General features: G+C 37.1%; 1 protein-coding gene across 6 annotated transcripts; it reads left to right on the top strand.

Annotated features, from left to right (window-relative positions):
* The first annotated feature begins 363 nt into the window (after positions 1-363).
* Positions 364-24373, top strand: Slc6a9_1 (sodium-dependent transporter bedraggled). Of its 6 annotated transcripts, none has more exons than XM_011181211.3 (8): positions 364-475; positions 18454-19432; positions 19492-20831; positions 20899-21063; positions 21251-21533; positions 21595-22373; positions 23283-23530; positions 23609-24373. In XM_011181211.3, the coding sequence occupies exons 2-8, from the start codon at positions 18517-18519 to the stop codon at positions 24201-24203; spliced, it is 4326 nt and encodes a 1441-aa protein (XP_011179513.2). In that variant the 5' UTR covers positions 364-475; positions 18454-18516; the 3' UTR covers positions 24204-24373. The 6 variants fall into 6 exon arrangements, with proteins under 6 accessions (XP_011179513.2, XP_011179511.2, XP_054089056.1 ...); XM_011181209.3 differs by having other exon boundaries at positions 409-574; XM_054233081.1 differs by having other exon boundaries at positions 461-479.
* The last annotated feature ends 2583 nt before the right edge of the window (positions 24374-26956 follow it).

Here is a 26956-nt window from a genome sequence, read left to right as displayed (position 1 = left end):
GACATTCGTACAATTTGGAATTGATCTCTCAAATGCGAATGGAGTCAACCGTTTCAGTGGCGTAAAATATTTTACGAAAAATTTCGGAGAGGTTTAATATTTTCGAAAATAAAAATATTTTAAATCTGAAGCTTTTAAGGTATGAGGTTTGAGTGGTATACAAATATGAAGAGCCCTACCGATCACATGCGCATGTTAACGAGAGCGTTAAGAGAAACCATCTACCTGTGTACTTGCAGCGTACGAAGAGAATATTGGAAAACTGTCATTTGTTCTCCTCCGCTACTATCGTGCTCCGCAATTGACTTCGATTGAGCGCGTTTGTCTCGTTTGTTATCTCCGTACTAATTGCCATCGCGTTCGCTGGCGTTGCCTCAGTTTGGTATCTTCACTCGCCAACGTAGCACACGTTCGTGTAATTAAGCGCGCAAGATCGGTACGACGGTCGGTCTGTTCGTCGGTGCAGTGTGTCTGTGCAAGTATCTAGAAGACATATATACATACATATAGATATTTTATGTGTACATACAGTACATATGCTATGTACTACGAAAAGTTTTCCAAAGTTTACAAAGTGAGCAAAATTCTTGTTTTTTTTTCTTCTTACCTTCTCAAATATTTACTAATAAAAATATTTAAAGTCAGTCATATCGTTAAATTGTTGTTGAGTATACCAATTAGTGTTGAACGCAGTGCCGAAAAAGAAGGGCAAGTGTGAGAAGAGTGTAGGAGTGAAACGAGAGTCATCATCATCATCATCAGCATCGTGCCAAAAGACAAAACAATACGAAATTCGGCATACAGAGATGTTCTTGGTAATAATGGTTGCTTAATAGCAAACCACCGAGTAGCTGAGTATCTGAAAGTGATGCAGTTTGAGTGTGTGTGTGTGTGTCTTTGTGACCGTGTGTGTGCTTATTGTGTGAGTACATCTTCAGTGCAAGCGGCGGAGCATCGAAAGCGGCTAATAATGTACATTTAGTCGAGTATGTGTGTATGTACATATGTATGTAAGTAGATGTGTACTGAGTAGCAGAGTGATAGCGATGTTAGTTGCAATTCACTCAATGCATACAAAAATGCAAATACATATGTACATACATACCTACATATGAATGTTTGTATGTACAGCTGCAGTTTTTAGCTGCCGCCTGACTTTCATTGATTTGTATGTAGCAACAACGTAAGTTTGCAAGTTTTGAGAGCACTCGCTTCTTTATTCATGCTCAAAATCGGTCGACAGCCCAAGTTGCTTGCGCCCTAAATGATCGGTTAACTTAACAGTAATAGTTTTTTTTCAATTTAATGAGGTCCCCTTACAGCCACTATCACTCGAAGTGGACTCAATCGAATCTTATCTATTGTTGTTGTTGTTCTTGTGAAAAAATAATAAAAGCAAAATTTATAGACTTCTACAGAGTTCACCGTTCTTGAGCGCATAGGAATCCGGGTTCATTAGGGTCATGTAAATCTGAGTGTTCGGAGAATGGCACAGAGTCTAAACTAAGAGTTATCGGTAAAATTGTTGTTCTTGTGACTGAATTACAAAAAAAAGGTGTCGATTTCGACCTTCTTGAGCGTATAAGAATCCGGGCTCATTCCGGTCATTTAAACCTGTGTGTTGTGAGAACGGAACCAAATCTGAACTAAGCATTTTCCGCAAAATGGCTGTTCTCGTGACAAGATTCTATAAAACAATTATTTGATTTCTACAGCGCTCACCGTCCTTCTTCGGGGAATAAGAAGCCGGGTTCATTTCGGTCATGTAAGTCTGACCGAGTCTAAACTGCGCGTTTTCGGCAAAATTCGTGACAGCTTAACGAAATGTAGCTTCGTCAAGAGTTCTACATTATTTACAAAAAAAAAGATCTTGAAGTCTTCTTGTACATCATGCATAAATAGCCAGCAAAATCTTTTTCATCGATCTCTCTTTTGGGTTAAGTAAATAAGAATGATATTGGTTCAAGAAATTAGAGCTTCCAGCACTCATTGGGAGAACTTATTTCCAAATCTGCTCTTCTTATGCAGTTCTCGGAGTTCAAAGCACCATACATTCTATACAATACACGTTCCTAAAGCGGTCGCTTGGTACCCAAAGTAGTCGAGTCTCTCCGAACTTGTCGCTTCAACATATTTGTGGAATCCCTACCCCCTCCCCCTCTCAAATATTTGTGGAATCATGTTCGGTTCCTTTCTAAGGAAGTGGTTCTACACTTTCTCAGTGAATTCTTCTCTGAATGGAGACGCTAGCAACACCATCGATTGATTCCCAAAGTAATCGGGTGCCACAGAACTTATCGCCTCAATAAGATTCCCATTAAAATGATCGAGGAAGTATGTCTGCTATAGATACCACCTGTCTACCAAAAGATTTTTACACTTTCTCAGTGAGTTCTGCTCTACATTGAGATTCTAGTAAGGTGTTCTTCAGAACTTTCGGTCGTACAACTTTTCGATAGTATCGTAGAGCTCTATCAAGGTGTCTTTTATGATATCAGTACATTCGATACTACTACTTTACGATAGTATCGTTTAAGAACTGGATAGAAGACGAATGGTTTGCTCATTCCAGATGGAATACAGGAGTAGAAATCAAGCTAAATCGTAGAGTACAAAATTGTTCTACAGATTTTAAGTAAAATTCGATAAATTAAGACTCTAGTAAGGTGTTCTTTGTGATATCAGAAATTACGGTTCAACTACTTTTCGGTAGTATCGTTCAAGAATCGGATAGATGACGAGTGATGTTCGTACTAGTTGGAAAAGATCACTAGAAATCAAGCAAAATCGAAGAGTATGGTTCTACAGAAGGTTTACTAATTTTACGAGATGTTTTCTTATGGAACGAAGATTTCTTGAAAGGATAGGAAACTGTGATCGGCTTCTGAATGTCTATTATAACCGTTATGGTTTACTATTTCAGAGTTCGGTTTTGTTCTGACGACCTTAAAAGACTCTACTTCTTCGAAATGATCAATTATATGACAAATGTCATTAAGCGATTGTTTCAAAAGATAATATTATTAAAAGTATGTGGTTTCTAACTTTTAGAGAGCAACTGAAAGCAGTTATTGTAAATTATATCAACCTAGAAGTGTTAAAAAGTGGCTCAAATTTCTTTTAATAGCTACTACATGACAAAAGTCGGATAATTCTCAAGTAATTTCGGGTAATTTTCAAGTAATTTCGGGTAATTTTCAAATAATTTCTGGTAATTCTCAGGAAATCTCGAAAAAATCCACAAATCTGTAACCCTTTATAACCGAGAATTGTTAAAAAGTGGTTCAAATTTGTTTTACTGGTCCAATTATCAGGTAACTTCGAGTAATTTTCAAGTAATTTCGGGTAATTTTCAAGTAATTTTGAGTAATTATCTTATAACTTCGGGTAATTCTCAGGAAATTTGGAAAAGCCCCCAAATGTGTAAGCCTTTATAACCGAGAATTGTTAAAAAGTGGTCCAAATTTGTTTTACTCGTTACTACATGAGATATTTTCGGGTAATTATCAGATAACTTCGGGTAATTTTTAAGTAATTTCAAGTAATCCTCAAGTAATTTCGAAAACCCCCAAATGTGTAACCCTTCTTACAAATTTCAAGCGAAAATATGACCAGCGCAAAAAAACCTTTATTAAATTATACGCGGTAATTTTAAATTGCAAATCTAATTGACTTTCTAACTAAAAATAGTGTGACATACAAACTCATACAAGTGCATACATTTACATACATTCATATGCATATATGTATGTTTATATGTATATTACGCAGGGTGTTCGCCAAAGCATTTAATTTAATAAAATTACACTATTGATGAACAGCAAAATTGCGCGTAGTGCACAGTGATAGTGATGACATGCTCTATATTGCTAACACTTAGTGTTGTTGTTGTTGTTGTTGTTTCTTTTTTTGCAGTTTGTAGCATTTGAATTTCGCAGTCTAGCGCTTTAACTACATTTAATTGGGTTCAAGAGTGTAAATTAGACAAATTAAAAATGTGCATAAAATATTATGGCATTGTTGTTGTTGTTTTTGTATTGAATATTGCATTTTGTGTGTTGAATTGTCGTATTTTTAGAAATAAGTTAAGCTAGTTCCTGCATACAAACAAAATGAATTTTTTTTTAGGTGTAGTAAATAGTATAGCGGTAAATAACACTATATACACGCTAATAGCGGATTTTGAGCAAATACGAGTACGATGACAGTTAAATACATAGATATATACATATGTACACTATGCACCCCCCCAACCCCACTTGTCTCAATTAATTTGGTTTGGTTGGCAATTTTTCGTTGTGCGCCAACGGCACACCAATCGCTATAGCAACCAACGTGTTGTCTCCAAATAGGCAGTAACCACTTTACAATGCAATGCCACACTTACAAACGTACAGCATTCAAATGTATATAAAATTTTATATGCATGTATGTGTGTATGTGTGTGTAAATGAGGGGGGAAAAAAATAAAAATTGCTCATACAAGTCTTTGCTAAATATGCCAGTAAGCCAGGTGTTTGGCGTGCATTTAAGTAATGTGTTGACGGTCAGTGACTAAGTTCGCTTAAAAGTCAATGCTCAAGTGTGGTAATGAAATTGTGAAATTTTATTGTGAAAAAAAAATGCAAATGAAATTCAGTGAAAAATATTAAAACAAATTAAATACTAAATAAGTAGCTAGTAGCTGCAACAAAACTAAATAATATAAGAAAATCAACAATCAACGTGCTAACTACATAAATATACATACATAAATACATACAAACATACTTACATATAAGTAAATATTTGCTAAAAAGTGCATTGTCGCGTCGTGTAAGTGATCTTAGTGAAATGTGCACGAAAGCGCTGAGTGAAATCAAATCAATTCAAAATGCATGAAATGAAATGAAATGTTGAGCAGAAAGAAATAGAGTGTGTGTGTAGTGCTGCAATGAAGTGAAATGTGTAGCAGAAAGTATTCAACAAATTTATGATCTACAAAAACATATGTACATATTTGCATAAGTGAACCATAAGTGCCGCTTTATATACTATATATCACCATACATTTACTTTTACTTTTGTAATTTACTGTTATTTGTAATAGGCCGCTACTGTACAATTAACAGTACTTGCAATAGAAGCATAAAAAATTTACTAATTTTATAATCCCGAAATTTCGGGACTAGTTTTCGGGATTGCGAAATTGTTTTCTATTGCATACAAATACACAAAAAATATATAAATTGTCTAAATCCGAAATTTCGCGACTAGTTTTCGGGATCCCGACACCATATTGTGTTACCTAAACTCGTTTTTGTAAGTATTATAACTCTTTTATGCAACTTCGAAAGTCAAATTGCAATTTTTAAAGCTGAAACTTCGAAATTACTGTCACTTTTAATAGGCGGTACACTTTATAAACAACAAAAAAAAAATGTATATTAGGTCTACAACTTTACTTCCGCCGTTTTTTTGTAAATTTAAGGTTTTTTTCACTTAGGACAGCCTCACCGTAGTATCCGAAAGCATTCGATGTGCCTCAGCCGCACTTTTCTTGGAATTAACAAGTAAAGAAAGGCTAAGTTCGGGTGCAACCGAACATTTTATACTCTCGCAATTTATTTAGAGTTTTACCTATATTTTCGGTGAAAAATTACCCTTAGGCACTGAGTTCTTTATGTTTGATATCAGGGGCCTTGAAAAGTCATGGTCCGATTTTGACAATTTTTCCACCAAATGATGTTACAGCTCAAATACAGTATTTGTGTAAAGTTTTATCTCGCTATCTTTATCTGTTCCTTATGTATACATTATAAAGTGAAGGAATAAGATGAAATTCAAAATTGAGTTATATGGGAAGTAGGCGTAGATGTGAACCATTTTCCACACGTGTCATCAGGGTGCCAAGAAAATATTATATACCGAATTTCATTCGAATCTGTCGAGTAGTTCCTGAGATATGGTTTTTGACCCATAAGTGGGCGACGCCACGCCCATATTCCATTTTGTAAAAAAATCTCAGTGCAGCTTCCTTCTGCCATTTCTTATGTAAAAGTTGGTGTTTCTGACGTTTTTCGTTAGTGAGTTAACGCACTTTTATTCATTTTCAACCTAACCTTTGTATGGGAGGTGGGCGTGGTTATTATCCGATTTCTTTCATTTTTGGACTGTATAAGGAAACGGCTAAAAGAAACGACTGCAGAAAGTTTGGTTTATATAGCTTTACTGGTTTGTAAGATATATACAAAACACCTATTTGGGGGCGGGGTCACGCCCACTTTTCCAAAAAAATTACATTCAAATGTGCCCCTCCCTAATGCGATCCTATGTTCCAAATTTTATTTCCATAGCTTTATTTATGGCTTAGTTATGGCACATTATGTGTTTTCGGTTTTCGCCATTTTGTGGGCGTGCCAGTGGTCCGATTGTGCCCATCTTCGAACTTAACCTTCTTATGGTGCCAAGGAACACGTGTTCCAAGTTTCATTAATATATCTCAATTTTTCCTCAAGTTACAGCTTGCACGGACGGACAGACGGACGGACGGACAGATCACTGGTATATATAACCCTATATCTAACTCGTTTAGTTTTAGGACTTACAAACAACCGTTATGTGGACAAAACTATAATACTCTCTTTAGCAACTTTTGTTGCGAGAGTATAAAAAAGAAAAGCAAAACTTCCCGCAAATGTCGAGATTTCGGCTCAAAAAGTGACATTTTCAGTTGAGAATAAGTTTGGGGAGCAAACAGATCTCTACAAATATTTTGTTGGGTTAATGTGGACACAAATGTCCAAGATCGATTTAAAAAAAATCGATTTAATCGACCAGTGCTTGACCCTAGAGATATTTATTGGAAAACGGCGGAAGCAAAGTTGTAGACCTAATAAATTTCGGCACTAGTTTTCGGGATCTCGATTTTTTTTTATGTTGTAGAGGCTTTATTGTAAGTTATAATTATCTCATAGAGCTTCAAAAGTCAATTTGCAATTTTTAAAGTCTTAACTTCGAGGTTAGTCGGTTATGAACCCGGAACCATAAAGCATACTATACCACATAGAACCGAAGTTTGTTACTTGGCATACTGAAACTAGAAAGTTTTTGCAATAAAAAACTCATTGGTACAAATTAAATAAGATGGTAAAAATTTTGTAGTGATCGGGGATTATCAACCCGAAATTTTGTGTTTGGACCTGGAACTTGGAAAAATATAAAGAAAAACTATTTCTACACAAAAATACGACGTTAATGAACTGCGTATCTAAAAATTTTTATTTCAAAAATCTGTTTATTAAACCTACGGGAAGCCGGTACAACGTAACTTACAGTACGAGGTGTGTTCAAAAAATAACGGGAATTTTCGATTTTTTTTTTGTAAAATTTATTCATTCGTCTACATGAATCTTGTTCCCTTCAAAGTAGTCCCAATTTGACATTCTGCCAGCGTTTCATCCAATTTTTTTTTAATTTTTATTATTTTTTTTATTTCTACAGCATTTCGAGATTCTAATAACAGTATTATATTTATCTTATGATAAACTTATCGGAAGATACACACTCAGTAATTTATTAAATAAATTGTAGCGGCAACTCGTGGACATTATTTAATCTAATTGAGACATTTTTAATCTCGAAACTAAGTGATTTAGCACTTAATCCCTTAGTATATACAGTTGAACTTCCATAACTCGAACTGCTATTACTCGAAGTTCTCCATAACTCGAATAATTGAATTGGCAAGTAGTAGTAGCAAAATTTCATACAAATTACCTTCTTTAACTCGGAAGTCCCTCCAACTCGAAGTTTTTTTGTGGATTATAGTGATACTCGAACTTCTCTAACTCGAAGATGTCCATAACTCGAACTTTTGAATTGGCAATAGCGTTTAGAAATCAAATTTTATACAAATTTCCTTCCATAACCGAAACTTCTCTAACTCGAAGTTCTCCATAACTCGAACTCTTGAATGAGCAATAGAAGTCAAATTTCTTACAAATGAATAATGAAAATTCTATAACTCGTAGTTAGAGAGACAACTCGAAGTTTTTAGTGGATTATGTTGATTCGAGTTAGAGAAGTTCCACTGTATATAATGTATCTACCGTTATTGTGTACAGCCTGTGTATGTATGAGCCTTATGATATAATTTTTACTTTGTAAACTTTTTTAATTGTCAAAAAAAAAAAAAAACAAAGTTTTGAGATTAGAAGATTAGTATTTGATATATTCTATAGTAAAACTGTCAGTCGTTTTAGCAACTAACCGGAATTAAGTCCATAGAGTGTACCATCAGCGCTTCAGGATTAGTATTTATAGCATTTGTAAATAATATCACGCATATGATATCTCTGATTTTTTTTTTTTATTTTTTGTAATCCCGAAATTCGGCATACAATTTCGGGATCGCGAAAATAATAATTCATATCAGGTTCACTAGTACCGAGTTGCCTGATTCTAAGAATTTTTGTAATCACAAATCACTGGAAATCATATTTTATTATTTTCGGGATCCCGAAATTGAATTGCGAAATCTCGAATTTCCCCGAAAACAATAAAATATGATTTCTAGTGATTTGGCAGTTACATACATACATACATATCTACAATAGTATATCCTCTTTAAGAAAATCACGAAACCGTTCAATTTTCGAAATCACGGAAATAAGTGAGTCAGCACATAGAATTGTAGCTATGTAAAGGTACAAAAACACGCTTTATGAATTTACACACACACCAACATTTTACCGCTCTTGTGCTTATCTCTTCCCTGTGCACTTATAAGTTTCTTTCCCAAGCAATAAGTACACATACAGGTACATATGTATGTGTGTGGGTTTGTATGTATGTCTGTGTGCTCGCATTTACTTGCATGTGTCTGCATTTCGTAAGCATATGTTTCTATTTTTTTTATTATCTAAATGCGTTTCACTGAACTCTGCTTGGCTGTCTATTTGACTGTTTGTCTGCTTGCCTGCCTGGCCGGGCCAGGCCATTAGCCGCCGCACATGCATTCTGTATGACATTTATGCTGCACATCGCGCTTGCAGCGACAATAACCGCCACCGTAACACATGCATACATATATATTAAAGTCTTTATATGTATTTGTAGACACACATACGTACAGACATAAACTCACAAAAGTTGCTAAAGTGACTCACAAAATTGTACGGTGGATAGTCACTACTCAACCGCGCCCATTCATTTTGGTGGTGCGAATTATTTATTGCCACTTTTGAGCTTCTGTAGCCGGTCTAAGTGCTGGTTGCCTAGGTAATCCGGGTTTGCTTTGTAATGTGTATCAACCCTCGTAAAAGCGGTAAATGAACCCTCTGCCTTTGGTTTTTGTTCTTTCTCTGTTATATTACCGTTTTAAGAGCACCTTCGGAGTATTCCAGCAAAAGAATAAGAAAATGATTTGAGGCACTCTTCCTCATAACCCCATTTAATATGACGATCAATTAACTCTCGGTCTTTTAACGGTAGAAAATATTCCCCAAATAATATTGAAGAATGTTGACGAGTAGACAGTCAATAAAAATCTCGGATCACAAACCTAGCCTGTTCCGGTTTCATGGACCGTGGTTGGAAAGGAAGAATTGAGCGTCTTACTTCTCGATTGACACTTTATGGGGCATTTCGACTCTTTAAATTGGTGAGATGGTTCACTAAGCGGATTGACTTTACAAAGATCATTCAGCAGACATTGAAGGGTCAGGAATAAGTATTAGTTATGACGTTGAACAGCCAAACGGTTTATTTCTTACTACGGGACGATTACCATACAATTTAAATATCAGGGGTCCGTTCTTGAAGTTTTGACATTGATCCCAGCCGAGAGCTAGTATGTATAATATCTCAAACTCAACGAAAGATGTATTTTATATGAGCTATATGTATGTATTTATCCATTCTTCGAGATTGAGACCTCCAATGCTCTCCAAGACCTTTAATTTGATAAAAATATCTCATCGAATATGGTCGAACCACCGTCCCAAACCACTATTCTCAATCGCATTACTCTCGTCACCACATTTTGGAAATACGTAAGACTTGAAATTGATCATGAAGAACCCGGTGTCCCAAGTCCAGCAAAAAGACAAGACCTTTTAATAGATCAAGAGACCTTACAGAATCATTCCACAGAATAGGTCGGTTGAAACTTCGTCACAGGCCACTTCCTCTAACTGCATTATTCTTGTAACCACATTTTGGTAACACCTAGCGTTTGAGAAAAACCTTCTCCTTGTCCCATGTTTGGCAAAATACGTCACTAATAAGAGCTATATATCAATCCTCGGGCTCCAAGATCTTTAAGCTCATAAAGAGACATCACTGACATTCCACAGAATAGGTCGGATGAACCTTCGTCACAGACTACTTCCTCTAACTGCATTATTCTCGTAACCACATTTTGGTAACACCTAAGACTCGCACATGAGTATGGTCATGAAGCAGGAAGAGCTCATAGAGCAACAGCACAGCGGCAAGAAAGACCTCGCTTCGCCGCTAATGAAGGTCTAACCGAAACTTACGTGCACGCAAAAAGCGGAAATTAGCAACTACAAACCGGTTAACCAAAACACTTTATATGTAAATACGCTGTGTGAGCCTACTCATTAGCGTGTACACGGCAAATCGGCGGTTTTTGCGCCAAACGCCATCCTAAGCCATGAGTCAAAGACAAGAGCTGAGGTGAGTCAAATAAATGTCATCAAGCCGCATTTGGAAATTTATCAACTAAATAATTAAATAAAGATTCCTGAACATTTTTGCGCGCACTGTACGCGCTACTATACGCCTACTGGTTAAGAACTTGCAAGCGTTTACTCTAACTACTCGCTACGGCTTGCAGCGTGAAGGGTGTAGACTTCTTAATATTACCTGCAATTCATGCGTTTCATATTTGTTTGTTGTTCTGCAACAATGCCAAGCGAAGACTGGTTTCTTCACAAATACATAGGCAGGCATATGCTCACACACATAAATATATTGATAAATGAGAGTAATATAGCGCTTACGTTACTTACGTTTACGTAACGTTTATATGTATGTATACATACGTGCATGTGTCTCTTCTATGCACTGGTGCTCCACCACTATAACAAACTACCGCTTACGTTACTTACGTCGCTTACGTTTAGCGTTACGTTTATATGTATTTGTACTTGAGTAGAAACACATATCTGCGCCGGTGTGCCACTACTACAACAGACAACAAATTAGCGCTTACGTTACTTACGTTGCTTACGTTTTACGTTACGTTTATATGTATTTTTACTTGTGAAGAAACACATCTCTGCGCCGGTGTGCCACCACTACAACAAACAACAAACCAGCGCTTACGTTGCTTACGTTTTACGTTACGTTTATATGTATTTGTACTTGAGTAGAAACACTTCTCTGCACCGGTGTGCCACCACTACAATAAATAATAAACTAGCGCTTACGTTACTTACGTTGCTTACGTTTTATGTTACGTTTACTATTAAATTTATATGCGCATATGTGTGTATATTCTCTTTACGTAGCGCGCGCTTACGTTTTACATTATGTCTATATGTACATATGTGTATGCCTTCTCTGCGCTTGTGTACCACCACCACCACCACCACCACTACAACAACGAGCGAAACTCTCTCTTATAGCCTACGAGATCACCGCGTATTGGTTGGTAGCTATAACTGCTTGTCAGTCTGGCAAACATGCATCGCTGACGGCCGCCGCCACTAAACGCTACACCACAGCTTAGTTGTTATTATAGTCAGCGCTCGACTCGACTCGGCTCAAATCAAGTTTTCAACTCTTCAAGCGTTCTTTTAGAAATTCATACGCGGTATTCAACAAAACACAATTTGAATGTAAACAGCTCAAAATGCTGCTTAACTGTTTTATTTAATTTAAGAGAAAAAAAATATGTTTAACAGTTACATTGTTGTTAATTTTTCGTGTTGTTGTTGTTTTTGTGAACTAGTTCAGTGTCGTGAGTGTTTCAAATGTTTTTTTTTAATTTTATTTTTATTCATACTTTTTTCATAAACATTTTATGGTAATCATTGACTTCATATTTGTAAATATGTATAAATGAGTGTTTGTATGTATGTACGAGTACATACGCCAATGACAGATAAGTGAACGTGTAAAGTGTTTGTATTTTCATATTGTGTATGTGTGTGTGCTCCCAAAGTGTTGAACGCATTAAAATTATTGTCCATCGTCAAACAGACAGACAGACATACATACATACATACAAATTTATGCACATGTATGACTGGCTGTCGGTAGACGCCCCCCTTGAAATATGTACGCGCTCAGAAAACCCATAACACCACCATGAACAATAATAACAATAACAACAACAACATTAATAACAACCAGCAACGTGGATCACGCTTCAGTAAATAACTCGAATTTCCGTGTTACACTCATTATTTTTTCTGTTTCTGTTGTTGTTGTTGCTTTGCTTCTTTTTCCGAAGTACAACTTGTGCAATCGTAAAAATTGAATAGCTAATTAAAAATGTTACTTATTGCGTTTAAAGTGTAGAATAGTTTGGCGTAAAGGAAACTATGTAGCATTCATTAAGGCTGGCCTGGCCAAATACATACGCACAACAATAAAAAATACATACTTATGTACATACATTTATACATATATGTATAGGGTCTATATACTTATGTTCTCCATTCATACTTGAATTCTGTAAATATTTCTAATGTTTCGAACTCTAGTGATCAACTGACTGCTCGTGAAATACAATATTTTTTGTTAAAAAAAATTTAAACAGTTATAAAGTTAAAAAAAAACACGTAATAGTTACAAAATAAATAAAAATACAATAAAACATTACAAATAAAAAAAAATAATAACGAAATACTAAAAAAATAAAAAAACCTAAAAAAATTTACCTATTTAAAAAATAAAATTAAAACAATTACAATGCTGATGCTGATTACCCTCAAAGCCGAGGTTTTCAAGTCCTCTTTCTGCACTTTCAGCAGACCAAAGACATAATCTGAGGTCTTGCCAGCATAACTTTGGGGAAGCACCGTCATCCCCTCGCCTGGTGCCGAGTGCAGGCACATTCCATTTTTCTAGGCGCGGAGCGATCTCCACCAGCCAGGATGCTGTTTACTCATCCCTGCAGTCAATCAGCAGCAGCCCTGAAGGAAAAAAGATATCCATGAAGGTCAGAGGATGTTTCCAAACTTTGAGCACCTCATCCATGATCACCTCTTGGAGGTAAGCATTTCGGCTTCCATGGCTTGGGCAGGGTATTTAGCCGGAAGTACCGCCATCGCGATGCTTTTAACGACGTCGGAGTAGCGGCCGCCCTCCCATCAGCTTGAGCGCAACTGGCCTTATGTAGCTGTTCACTGCTCGGTTCGGCAGGAGGAAGTTTAGAATGCGCCTTTTGCCGTTTATTGTCCGGCTCCATCAGCGTGATATGTCCGCTCCTCCGTGTTTCAGCGAGTGCGGGTAACTGATTGGTGGCTAGCCTATCGGTGTGGGGCTACCCACTTCCGCCCTCCGCATTATTCGAGTCCTATCTTCACTGGCAGATTTCGCTTTACTCAGGTGCCTGAGGTACCACTTAACGTTGACACACTCATTCCAGTTTTCATTGGGTCATCGAAGCCCTTGAGCAACCATCCAACCGGATTAGTAACGGTTTGGCACTTCGCCACTCCAGTTCTCTACTTCGACGTTAGTCCTTCTATGAACTGCTGCCGTTTGTACCAGCCGAACCTGGGGTGCGAATTACTTCACCCTTTCCTGCCTCCTTAGACGCCATTACAGGGTTGGGCGGTTTGTTATCGTGTCTTTTTCCGTTGACAGTTTCGTTGCCTTTAGGAGTGTTGTCATTGTTGATTTTTTTGTTGTCGGTCGCTCGAGCAGCCAAGTATATCGGTCTAAAATACTAGGCAACTTATGGTCCGCTGCGATAGCGCACCGTAGCGCAATAAGGCCACAGTTACTTCCCAAGGCAATCCGGTTTTGAGAAGGCTCCGTTATATTACAGCCGAATTTTCCTTCCGGTTGCAAATCGTCCAAAACGGGCACGGTGCGCATGACACCCTAGATTGGGAGGTGGTAGTTCTTGGTTACCGCACACACGCTCTACCACAAGGTGGGGCGCGTGTTCGACAAGGTGTCTACCATTCGCATATATTTATTTAAATATATATATATATATATATAAATAATAATTTAATTTAAATAGGGTTAAAAAATTAATATTATATAAAAAATCTATAAAACATTAAAAATTAAAAATAAACAAATGAAAAATATATACATATATAAAAAATATAATATTTAAAAAAATATATATAAAATTAAAAAAATAATAATAATGATAAAATAAAACAATTTACAATTAAGGAAAAAATAGATGAGATAAAAAAATAATTAATATATACAATATTATACTAACAAAATATATTATTAAAAAATAATATTAATTAAATGAAAAAAAAAAATAATGTAAAAAAAATCATATAAAAAATATATATTATATATAAAAATATAATATTAAAAAATATATTAAAATAAAAAAAAATAATAAAATTAAAAAAAAAATGTTTAACCAGAATATCACACACGCAACAAGTATCTATTTTTATTACAAAAATAGACAATCCATACATCCACATCTACGGCACAGGTAAACAATCTCTTGTTTATTATAGCGTTTGCGCTTTTTTTCTATTTCTATTTTATTTGTTTTTTTTTTTTTACTTTCCCATTCGCTTGTTTGCTACAGTTCGCATTATTACTATATTTGTGCTAAAAAAATGTTTATTAGCTTTTTGCCATTTTTGTTGTTGTTGCGCTCATTGCAACTTTCATTGTTTATGTTAAGTTAAGCAGCGACATATTTATGAGTTTGTATGAATGAGTATATAGTACATGTGTATGTATGAATTTGTGTTAGCTGCACACGATTTTCCGCAATGTACCGCTAATTCTTGCCGATCACTAAATTATTTGACCTCTCCGTGTCATTTAAATGCAAATGAGCAAGCGTATAAGATACATATTTATACGTATAAGCCATATAAGTATGTTTAAATATGACTATGTGTATGTACGTGTGTGTGTGAAGTTGATCGTATATTCATTTATTTTGTCTAAATAAGCACTTAAACTTGCGAGCTCAATATAATGCAAGTGGGACCCAGAAGGTCTAAGAATACTTTCTTTATAACAGTGAGAAGAGAAAAAAATATTAAAAGAATAATTAATAAAAAAAAATATTTGAAAAGAAAATATTTTAAAAACCTTAAATTTTTTTCACAAAAAAATTTGGAAAAAAATTAAATTTTTTTTTTGAAAATTATTTACATTTTTTTATTTTGTTTAATTATTTTTTTTTTATTATTATTTTTTTATTATTTTTATAAGAAAAAAATTTTATAAATTTTTTTTGAAAATTTCTTTTTAAAAAATATTTTTTTTTTAATTTTTATACATTTTTTTTTTGTTGAAAATTAATTTTTATTAAAAAAAATTATGTTTTCGAAATATTTGTAATAAAAATAATTTTCATAGAAATGAAGTGAATTTCGAAATTTTTACAAAGTTGTTTACAAAAACATTTTTTAAACGTCTTTCTTAATTTTTTTCTATCTCAAATATTAAAAAACTAACATAGAAGGTCTTGGACTGCTTTCTTTATAACAGTGAGATAAGATAAAAAAATATTAAAATAATAATTAATAAAAAAAAAATCTTTGAAAAAAAAAATATTTCGAAAACGTTAAATTTTTCTCACAAAAAAATTTGGAAAAAAAAATTAAAATTTTTATTATATTTTAAATTAAATTAAAATTTTTTTTTTTAATTATTTACATTTATTTATTTTATTTTATTAATTTTTTTTTATTTCTTTTTAATTATTATTTTTATAAGAAAAAAAAAATTTATAAATATATTTTATAAATTTTATAAATTTATTTTATAAATTTTATAAATTTTTTTTTTGGCAATTTCTTATTAAAAAATATTTTTTTTTATTAAAAAATTTTTTTTTTTGATGAAAATTAATTTTTATTAAAAAAATTATGTTTTCGAAACATTTGTAATAAAAATAATTTTCATGGAAATGTAGTGAATTTCGAAATTTTTACAAAGTTAAAAAAAAATTGTTTACAAAAACATTTTTTAAAAGTCTTTCTTAATTTTTTTCTATCTCAAATATTAAAAAACTAACATAGAAGGTCTTGGACTGCTTTCTTTATAACAGTGAGAAGAGATAAAAAAATATTAATATAATAATTAATAAAAAAAAAATATTTGAAAAAAAAAATATTTTGAAAACGTTAAATTTTTTTCACAAAAAAATTTGGAAAAAACATTAAAATTTTTATTATATTTTAAATTAAATAAAAATTTTTTTTTTTAATTATTTACATTTATTTATTTTGTTTTATTATTTTTTTTTATTTCTTTTTAATTATTATTTTTATAAGAAAAAAAAATTTATAAATATATTTTATATATATTTAATTTCTTTTTAAAAAATATTTTTTTTTATTTAAAATTTTTTTTTTGATGAAAATTAATTTTTATTAAAAAAAATTATGTTTTCGAAACATTTGTAATAACAATAATTTTCATGGAAATGTAGTGAATTTCGAAATTTTTACAAAGTTAAAAATTTTTTTTTTATAAAAACATTTTTTAAAAATCTTTCTTAATTTTTTTCTTTCTCAAATATTAAAAAAGAAATAACATACAATTTCTTACGAACAATTTTATTCTGTCCATTCTAAAATGTATGCCGAAAATAATGGAATTCGATTTCGAAACACCACCAAAACTCAATCGGCTATCGCAACTCTAGTATTCTGCTCACTTTTCGGCACGGTCTTAAATCCAGCTTTGTTATCAAACCTCGTCTAACAACAAAATAGAATTAGTATGAGCTTTTATGAAATAATCTTTGAAACTTTGTAAAAGCTCACTGTGACCCAATAACCTAGTTCCTTCCTCCAACAGCAGTTGAATTCAAATGTTTTTGAAACCGCATGTAGCGTATTTTCTAATGCCAACTAAGTGATCTTCAATGTAAGCCAAGATGATGTGTGTTATTATGGAAGACAAGTAAACAGATGAAAGTGCGCTGATAAGTGCTCGAGTTGAAAACAAAACATGTTTAAACGCACTTATCGTGAGCTTATCTGAGCTTACGCATGAAGCTCTTATCGGAGTACGGACATGAAATGAGTTCAAAAATCAACTATGTAGAATATACTATAGACAGAAAGAATAGTTAAATAGATCTGCTTAGCATGTGATCTTTAGTTTCCCTATTCACCCAGAAAATTGTGCTATAAACGAAGAGAACGCTAAGTTATTGAAAACTAACCTCAAACCTCGATAAGAGTATTTTATAAGGTATACGCTCCCTTGAAGAGTAGTCTAGTGTTCCATAAGATCCTAATGCAAATTTAATTTACGAAAATGACATGTCATTAACTATATCACTAAAGAAGTCTTATACCTTGCTTATTCTCCACTAATGAACTCTTAGACCTACCTTAGATCTACTGCTTAGGAAAAGTCATGAATCATCGTTTCACACTCGACTTATTACTCGTGTTTTATAGAATTTTCATAAGAAACGAAGTTATTGAAAACTAACCTCAAACTGCGAGTAGAGTATTCTATAAGCTATACACCCTGTTGCAGAATAGTATAGTCTTCCATATGATCCTATGTAAAATTTTATTTACGAACATGTCATGTCGGAAATTATATGGCCTTAGTTATGTAACTCAAAAGAGCTCTAAGCGAGGTCTTATCACTCAGGAACGCTTAGACCTAGGTTAAGATCCACTGCTTGGGAAAAGTCAACTATCCCAGCGTTACTCTTAGTTGATTTGTAGAATTTTCACAAGAAATGAAGTCCAAAAAGTAAAGGCTAACCACCGACCGGTTTTCACAGATGAATCTACAGGAAGCCGGTTGTTATTATTCATCAGTAAACCAACATACTTAAGTGTTCTATGCAACCACTTAAAAGACACCTGTTCAAAGCGCGGCGACCTGGCGCCAATAAAATGTATAACAAACAAATCAAAACAATGTGGGTCATTGCCGTCATAGGAGGCCACTGGGCTTGTAAATCCAAAACGGCTATCGAATTTTCATATTCTACTGAAATTTCACAAGACCACAACAACAAATACTTAACACCTGAATACGATATCCGTCAGTTATGTGCAATGCGCGACGCTAACTGCCGATAAGACAACGCCTCAGAGCGGCAGTGCGGCAGTCAAGCGATGCGGAAAGACTCACTCGAACATGAAATATGAGCTGGACTGCAGTCCATTATTGCAAGCGTACTGCCCATTATTTGCACAAAATATATTTAACTGCAATATTTACATATAAATTTACAGGGGCTTTGGCGCAATTGCACTAATTTTTTTTTTTTTTTTTTCTCATTTGCAGTTTGAATAGCATTTAGCAGGCAGTGTTGGCGATAAAGAGGAAAACTGAAACAAAGAGAAAGTTATGTTCAAAGCAAGTAATGCTGGCAACAGCACAACAACAACAACAACAGAAGAACGTGATCGCCTAACAGATGGCGAAAAGTCACGTTCCTCCTATCGATCCCGACCGTTTTCTAGTCTTCCACGTCGCTTCTCTTCGGCCAAGAATTGCGCCGTGCTGGAGACTGATGAAGAGCGTACGCACAATAATTTGGGCTATGAGAGCAGCACTGCCCAATTGAGAGACGTGAAGATAGCGAGAAGTTTATCGCGCTTGAATACGCTTAACTATGATAATGCTGCAATAGATTTAGTTGAGAATAGTTTAGACAAGACAAAGGAGAATGGCTTTCAAATTAGTAGTACGGATATTTTTCCACAACAAATAAGTAAAAGTAACGACACTACAGTCTCCATGGAGATGGAGCAATTGCAGGATATACGACGTGAGGATGTATTCCCACACGAGCGCACACCGACTGATTCCTCGTGGGATGGCAGCGATCTCGAACACGATTCCATACAATCGACAGATACGAGCGATTATACGCACGACGATGCGACACGTGTGCTTAACGAGCTGGACACAATCTTGGATATACACGGTGCGACGCCGCTGGCAGCGAGCAATTCATTGGAGACTAAAGTCGAAGACTGTTTATTGGATTTAGATAATTATCTAGAAGAGATGGACGATTATAGTTTTAGTAATAATGATGAGGATGATAAGAGTACGCCGGAGTTGGCGCGTACGCCAAGTCCGAAACGTTTAAACACAAGACAGCGCAATCGCTCATTGCCGATGAGCCGTAAGAAGAGTACACAACAGAATGCAGCGCGTGAGCAGCATGAAGAGGCAAATGATGCAGGTGGCAGCATTGAACGCGGACAGCTGCTGAGACGCACAATTACCTCACCGAAGGAGAAGTTGTACGAAGGTAAGTGCAATCGAAATTTGTATGATTGGCTTGTGTTAATGTTGTAACTCTACTTCCAGATCTTATGGAGAAATTAGAACGCACACCGCAGGCCGTAACATGCCTGTCCAGCGAGGAGGCTTTCAATGAACTCTTCATCTCAGAGGATAACAATGAGCGCACAAATCTAGAGCCAACAGATCCGCCACCTTGGACGGCGTCGGCATACGAGGCATGCCACGATCAACCGCTAGCTGAGAACGATGACTTCGCAGCCACGCGTCGCAACAATTTCACAGAACATCACAGTATTAGCGCACAAAATGACGAGCCGTCAGCACCGGTCGCAGAAGCTTTGCCTTTGCGACCGGAGCTCAGACGTTGCCATTCACAAAATCGTCTAAGCACCACTAGTACCAACAGTCGCACTGAAATGCTAACGCAAGAAGATATTTTCAATAATTTATTACTACAAAACGACAACACAAGCAGCACTTTGGTGAATAGACCGCGTCAATTTGGACGACGTGCAGCGGGTCAACCGCCAGTGCTCTCCGTACGACCCGATATACTAGAAGGTAATCACAGCTTTGGCGCCGCTAATAATAATCAACGTCCGCAGAGCGCGCCTGCCGTTACAACAGCGGCGCGTCAAGCGCGTAATGCTGCCTCACACGCTGTCGAGGAGCGACATACGAACTTCTTAGTGGGTTCGGATGTGAGTTCGGCGCATACATCGCGCAATTCCAGCCCCATCACTATTGTGTCCAGCACAGACTCCGCCTCGACATCACCTTCCACCAATGGTGGTCATACGGCCGCCATGACACTCGTCACAAACGGTCACTATGATCAAAGCGGCGCAGAACGCAATGACACTACACACGCAAGCGCGCAGGACAGCGAAAAGGAATGGCCGCACATGTGCAGTCGCGCTTTGGCGCTCGTCTGCTGCACAGTGGGTCTTTTTAATGTTTCACGCTTTGCGGTGTTGACCATTGAGTATGGCGGCAACTTCGTCTTGCAATTCTTTTTGCTCTCCATACTCTTTGGCATACCGCTTTTCCTATTGCACGTGAGTTTGGGCTCACGAATTAAGGCGGGTCCGGTGTCAATGTGGAAGATCAGTCCTATATGTCGTGGCATCGGTATTTCATTGGTTTTGGTGCAATGTTTCATTGCCATTTACTCGACCGTCGCCGTAGCTTGGATGTTGATCTATCTGCGTGACACTTTTCCACATACAGGGCAGTCCGGTTATATGTGGCAAGAAATTATTAACCCCTATCGGCGTAGTACAAATGGTTCGGCGAATTTGACAGAGAGCATCACGGATTATTTCAATGTCGTTGTGCTGCAGCGTTTGCATCTGCTGAAGCCAGCGGATGGTGGTAATATACGATTTCGTGTGAGCAATCGGGTAAGTACGAGACTGATGATTGTCCAATCGACTTGATTTGTACTCATTTTAATAACTTCTATTGTAGTTGGCCTTCAATTTGACCCTAATTTGGGTTGTTGTATTCCTAATTTTGTGCAAGGGTCTAAAATCATTCGGGAAAGCTGTTTTTCTGCTAACCATTTTGCCGCTCATCGCTTTGGCAGCCGTGATTTGTAAACTGCTCTATGTCGTGGATCCTGCAAAATTACAGGTAAAACCAGGAGAGATCTCCTTGGAAAAGTGTTTTCATGTATTTTTCCAAGGAGATCTCTAAACAGATTGACCTCGGTAATCATGCACCGATCGATATCTGTTAGATCTCGGTAGAGTTCAAAGTTTCACGGCTAGCCCGAAAGGTCCATATTTACATGTTATTAATATATACTTTTACCCCACAGAACATCTTCACCACCACGGACTTTAGTGACTTCTTCGAGAATTCCAAAATGTGGGTTGCTGCCGCGCAGGAAGTATTCCTGACATGGGGTTTACTTGGCTCTTCGGTAATCTCCATCACAAGTTGTACACACGCAGCTGGTCGCAGCGAGATATCGCTACGACGCGATGCTATCTTTGCCATACTGATTACACTCTTCAGTCTCTGTCTGGCAGCACTGCTGGGTACATTGTGTGTCCAAATACTGAATCAGCATTCCTACATTTATGTGCCGGGTTCGTTTGGTAAGTCGTACGTCTATTTAAAAAATATCACACAAATACTATTATTTTATTTCTTCACTAGAAACACTCGAATCGTCCAAGTCCGTCTTCGCAACAGAGGCCATAACCAATTTGAATATCATTTCGATACCACCGAAATGGATGCCACACTACTCCAGTTTTATTGGAGAGTCATATCGACGACAGCTAACACATCAGGAGAGCGGCTATCAAGCTTTACGTTTTGTCAGCGAAATCTTTCCGGCCACATTGATACTCTCACGTGCCACTGTATCGTGGGTTTGGGCCGCTCTGGCTTTTGGCGCCTTAACGGTGTTGGGCATATCGCAATTATGCGCCATGTGGAAACCCATTGCTAGCGCTTTGGGCAATTCAATCAGCGCAGTTTTATTGAGTTGTGTTACTGCCATGCTCTTGGGTGTACCCTTCACCACCGAAATCGGCATATCCATACTATATTATATGGATTTGGTGTTGGGTGGCTCATGGTTTATGGCTATACTATGGACGGCACAGATATTTGGTGTATTCTTGATACGTGGACGTCCATATAACGGTGATGATTTAGTGAATAATTTGAAGTTTTCGAATACGCTGTCCGCGTTCACTGCCTTGGCATGGAATGTTTTGCTTCCGATTGGTTTGATAACACTGTCGGTGGTCAGCTATAAGTCATCGTTCTCTAATCAATTCTATTATTGGCGTGGCAAGTCGTACTTCACCTACTGGGCCAGGAAAGTGGCAGCTTCGTTGCAAATTGGTTTCCTTTTGCTAATACCGGTTACAGCAATTGTACAAATTTATCGCTATTTAACAAATGGACCGCCGGATATATTGGATGTAAGTATTTCAGTTGAGAAGGTACTTAATCAGAAGGACTAAGCATTAGTACACATATACATGTATAGTAAATGCTAGAGATCGAGATGCTTAAGATCCACACCGTTAACTCCAAGCTACGAAAAAAGGAGCATCGATATCATTTTAAATGTTCTTCTTTTCACTGGCTTTGACGCCACCTGGTTTTCCAACGGAGTGGAGGTCTTCCTCATCCTCTGCTTCCCCCCGCGTCTGCATCGCACACTTTCAAAGCTGGAGGGCTTTCGTCCATCCGAACAACCTGACCTAGCCAGCGTAACCGCTGTCTTTTTATCCACTGACCTATGTCATTGTCGTCATATAACTCATCTTTTTTCCGCAAAACCTTTCTCTTTAAAAGCCCAAGTGCAGTCTCATCGGATGTTGACATCGTTCACGGTTCTGCATCATAATGAGCAAGATGGGAATAATGAGGAGAGTTTAGTCTTTGTTCGCCATGAGAGGAATTTACTTTTCGGTCTGTTGGCAAGAGTAATTCTGCTTTGGATTTCAGAACTGACATTGTTGTTCGGGTTACCCTCTATCCCCGTTCCAAATTTCTACACTATAAACCTTCACTGGTATGCTCTGAGAAGAGGTGGTCGAGTTGGCTGAATACAAGACTGTTATCGGTCATTCCTCGTCCTGTCCCACGTCCCGTATTTCTGGCATTGAATAGTCTCTTATAAGGTTTTGAATCGGTACCTCAAACGTTTGGACTCTAGGATCAAAAACTTTTCTAGCATCAAAATTCATATAGAATGCATAGAGAGTTAATGTTCCAAGACCTTTATAAAGACTTTTCAGAGGAAAGCAAATAACCTTTATTTTCTCTAATTAATTTTTAAAAACTTTCAAAACCCCTCTAAATATACCCAACTTACTTTCCAGCGCATCCAACTGCTCTACCGTCCTGGCGATGGTTTACGTGAAATACGCAACAGTTCCTTAAGCGATCGCAGCCGAACCGAATACGGCCGCAGTGGTGGCAACGGCGCCGTTGGAAATCTCGAACTCAACTCATATCAAGCGCAAGATGATGCACCACCCAAATATACGCCACCACCATCGTACACCACAGCGACTGGCGCGCGCTTCGCCAAGATACTACGACAAAGCATACGACGCAGCGTACGACGGTAATTATAAAATAATTTTAACTTTACTGTAAACCAACGCTAATATTTCACTGTCTCTCCCCCGAATCCAATGCTTAGTGTACTCGGTGATCGCAGTCGCGCACGCCCCATACTCACCATCGACTCGGAGAGCAATCAACCGACCACATCACTGCATACACACGAAGTGGATGGACCACATTACACCAGCGCCGACATACCGATCACAAATACAGCGCTCACCACTTCCGATCAACAGCAAACATTTCCATGCAGCTCGGGTGAGCAATTGCAGCGTTCGCTGTCGCTCGGCCGTAAGCATACTGTTAAGCAACAACAACAATATCAACAACATCACACAATTGGCGGCGGCGGTGTGCGCAGCCAACGTCCACTGACTACAGACGCTGGTCAACGGCATTTACGTGCACCCTACACGGCAAACGATGTGGTCACCGTGCTGCGTTCCACATCATATGCCAATGCACAGATGCGTCCCGATACCGTAGCGGTGGTGTCACCCTCGACGCCCGAACTCTGCGAACTCTCAGCCAACAATTATTCATCGTTCCGTTCGATTGAGAATCTAGTGACGAATGCAGCGCCGATGGCGCGCAGTGCAGCATTCTCAACGGCTGCGGGGTCACGCGACGAGGACATCAACGAAAGCGGAAGTAATACATCTGTGATTTAAAACAAAAGAGAGAGAGAGAGAGAGAGCAAGAAGCGTGAAGCAAGCAAACTAACTAAAGTGTTTGTATGTAAATAGTTATAATATATAAATTTAAAACGTATGAGTGTAATAAATAATTATGATAATTAATACAAGTAATAAATAAAATCAACTACTAAACTATCTGAATATTTGATTTTTAGATTTTGTTATTTTAATTTTCTATTGAAATTCGCTCTATTAAACTCTCCATTAGGAGTATATTTTCCAATTAGCCAATCGTTGAGTGTGTATATGTTTTTGTTATCCTTTGTCACCTTCCATTGCGCTTTAATTACATCAGTTGTGTGTGTGTGTAATGGCTTTCACACCCTTAACTTAAGTGGGTACCCACAACTAAGAGGCCTGATTTTGTGCGCAGATTTAATTATAAATTGCTCACCAACAAATTAATTTAACACACATACACAACTGCACTTGGTATACTTACAGCAAGTGAGTGAAGTAGACCAAGAAATCCATTAGAGTGCTAATATTATATTGACAAATCGAACTGAGAAGAATAATTGCACAACAACATTAAAAGTCTTACTGCCAACATTAGGAAAATGTAATTTTTTACTGAAACATCTTGAGAGGAGCAAGGAAGACTGTATGACGCACTTGTCCAATTCTCTATTCTATAACAAGTTTCCCTGGTACAAAAATATTATTATGCGTACCCTTTGTCCTATATGATTCCGTTTTGAGCACTGTTAAGGACTATGGACCGGTTAGCTTAGATTAGGTTAATGGGCTGATTTAATGAATCTCACTTAGATAGCTAAAATCGTCAGTCCTTTGTGATGCCGCAATGTCCTTAATTTGGATACCATAGAACTCCAAGCGACAAAGTCGACAAAGCGCATTGTGCGTGTTACAAATTTGTTATGGCGGCTAATATCTAGTACGTCCCAGTTCATCTGGTTCGCCGAAATTAGTGCTGCCGAAAGGTTTCAAGCTCAGTCTAACAAAAGCTGGATAGTGAAAGAGGAAGTATCTAGATGTTTCATTCTAATAATTCTCCATGCAACATCGGCAACTTGCATCCTGAAAGATATCACGGAATGTGAGCCCTTTGAGCAGTGTCCAGTAAAGACCCCTACCATTGCAGCGAATGGAACTTAGCTGAGAGCAAGTGATTTAGTGGTCCTCCTACGATCCACTCTATGCCAAAAGGATCTCGCAACCAAGCAGGTGCTAGTCCTAAGCTACAGCCTACCGAGCTCGTGCGAGTTCCACTCTTCCAGTGGCAAAACGCTGAAGGACAATGGAGCATCAATTTGTTCCCAAACTGATGAGATGTCGGCTGAACTGCCATTACGTGCGAGCTCATCAGCTCTTCAGCGATTCCGCTATGATTTGGCATCCACAATAGTCTATATACAGAAGTTACATAGATACTGCTTGGGCCCTCACTATATGGATAATCATTGGTCCCGCGATTTCTCTGATCTGATGTATATCTGTACATTACATTCGCTACATTTCCCTTTGAGGTGATTTCTCTCCAAATATTGGTTACAGATTTTTGACGGACAACGTCCGTACATTTGTTTGGACCTTCCTGTGTCTCGGGCTGATTTAAGAAGTTCCAAAATATGCATAATAATATTTCCGAGAGACTGATGCTGAGTGTAGTAGCCGATTTGCAAGTTTATATCATTTTCAGATTTAAAGAGCATCAGCAAAATTTTATCACTACCTTCTTCCGGTCTACAATCCTGAAAAAACGTATGTTAAAATGGGCAAATTCGCGGAATTGATTCCCCAGGCTGTAAGTATCTGATTCGCTTAAGAAATATATTCGAGCGGAAACATGAACGGTATTCAAGGGAAACACAATACGCCGTATTTACGCATCTCAAGATGTCCTTAGGCATACAGTCTAATTTTTGCTTATACCTTGGTTACATGCAAGTATCTGAGCTTCTGCTCTTATTTTATATCTGTATTAATTATCTGTGACAAATGAAGGATCAAACAGGTTTTTAGCTTGATCGAAAGGATTGATGGATGCCATTAGGCAGTTCCTTAGGTCAAAAACACGCTCGTAACTTATTTGTTCCCTGTCGAAGCTCGTCTGTTTGTCGAGTTAGACACCTGCGGACTATCTACTCTTCAAATTTCGTTTCTTCTCGTGTGTTCGAATGGAATGTCTTCATATTAGCAGGATGTGTCGAATTCCTTTATCATCACAAAGGCGCGTCTTCTTCCAAAGCATTCTTCATTAGCGCATTCGGACACTAATCAAATGTCACTATGCTCCAGAAAGCATATGCAACACGGTTCTCACATGCGCACAAGCTACAACAAAAACACCGACAATTCCGTTGCTGACTGTTACAAATTGTCACAAAGTAGATGCCTCTTTGTTGAGGGCACGTTCTATCGGTAATACGCCCTTACATGTGTGACTATGTGTGTGTGTGTGTCTTCTCGGTTGCATTCGCACTTCGGTCTAGCATATGTGTGTGTGTCTGTGCGGCGTGTGTGATTGCGCCTTTTTATACTCGCATTATTACTAACAATAACACTTAAAGCTTAATCCCTCGATCGCAATAAAAACGGTGTCTGATCTTCTATTTGTTTTCTTCTGCATTTACTATATAGTTTACTAGAGTACCAATGAGTGGCGAATGCTCGACTAACTGCGCGTTGTCATTTCGGCACACTCGCCAAGCGCACATATGTTACATTAGCCAGAAAAGATTTGGGAAAACAAAACAAACAGC

Source organism: Zeugodacus cucurbitae, chromosome 6 (assembly GCF_028554725.1).
Source record: "Zeugodacus cucurbitae isolate PBARC_wt_2022May chromosome 6, idZeuCucr1.2, whole genome shotgun sequence".
In the NCBI taxonomy this organism is placed as follows: Eukaryota; Metazoa; Arthropoda; class Insecta; order Diptera; family Tephritidae; genus Zeugodacus; species Zeugodacus cucurbitae.
This window is presented reverse-complemented; position numbering and strand designations above follow the sequence as displayed.

What these genes read in the sequence shown, in the direction of transcription:
- Slc6a9_1 (XM_011181211.3), top strand. Translation starts at nt 18,517, where the DNA reads ATGTTCAAAGCAAGTAATGCTGGCAACAGCACAACAACAACAACAACA. An exon ending in GAAGGAGAAGTTGTACGAAG is followed by an intron (nt 19,433 to 19,491) that starts GTAAGTGCAATC and finishes CTCTACTTCCAG; the next exon opens with ATCTTATGGAGAAATTAGAA. An exon ending in ATACGACGCAGCGTACGACG is followed by an intron (nt 23,531 to 23,608) that starts GTAATTATAAAA and finishes TCCAATGCTTAG; the next exon opens with TGTACTCGGTGATCGCAGTC.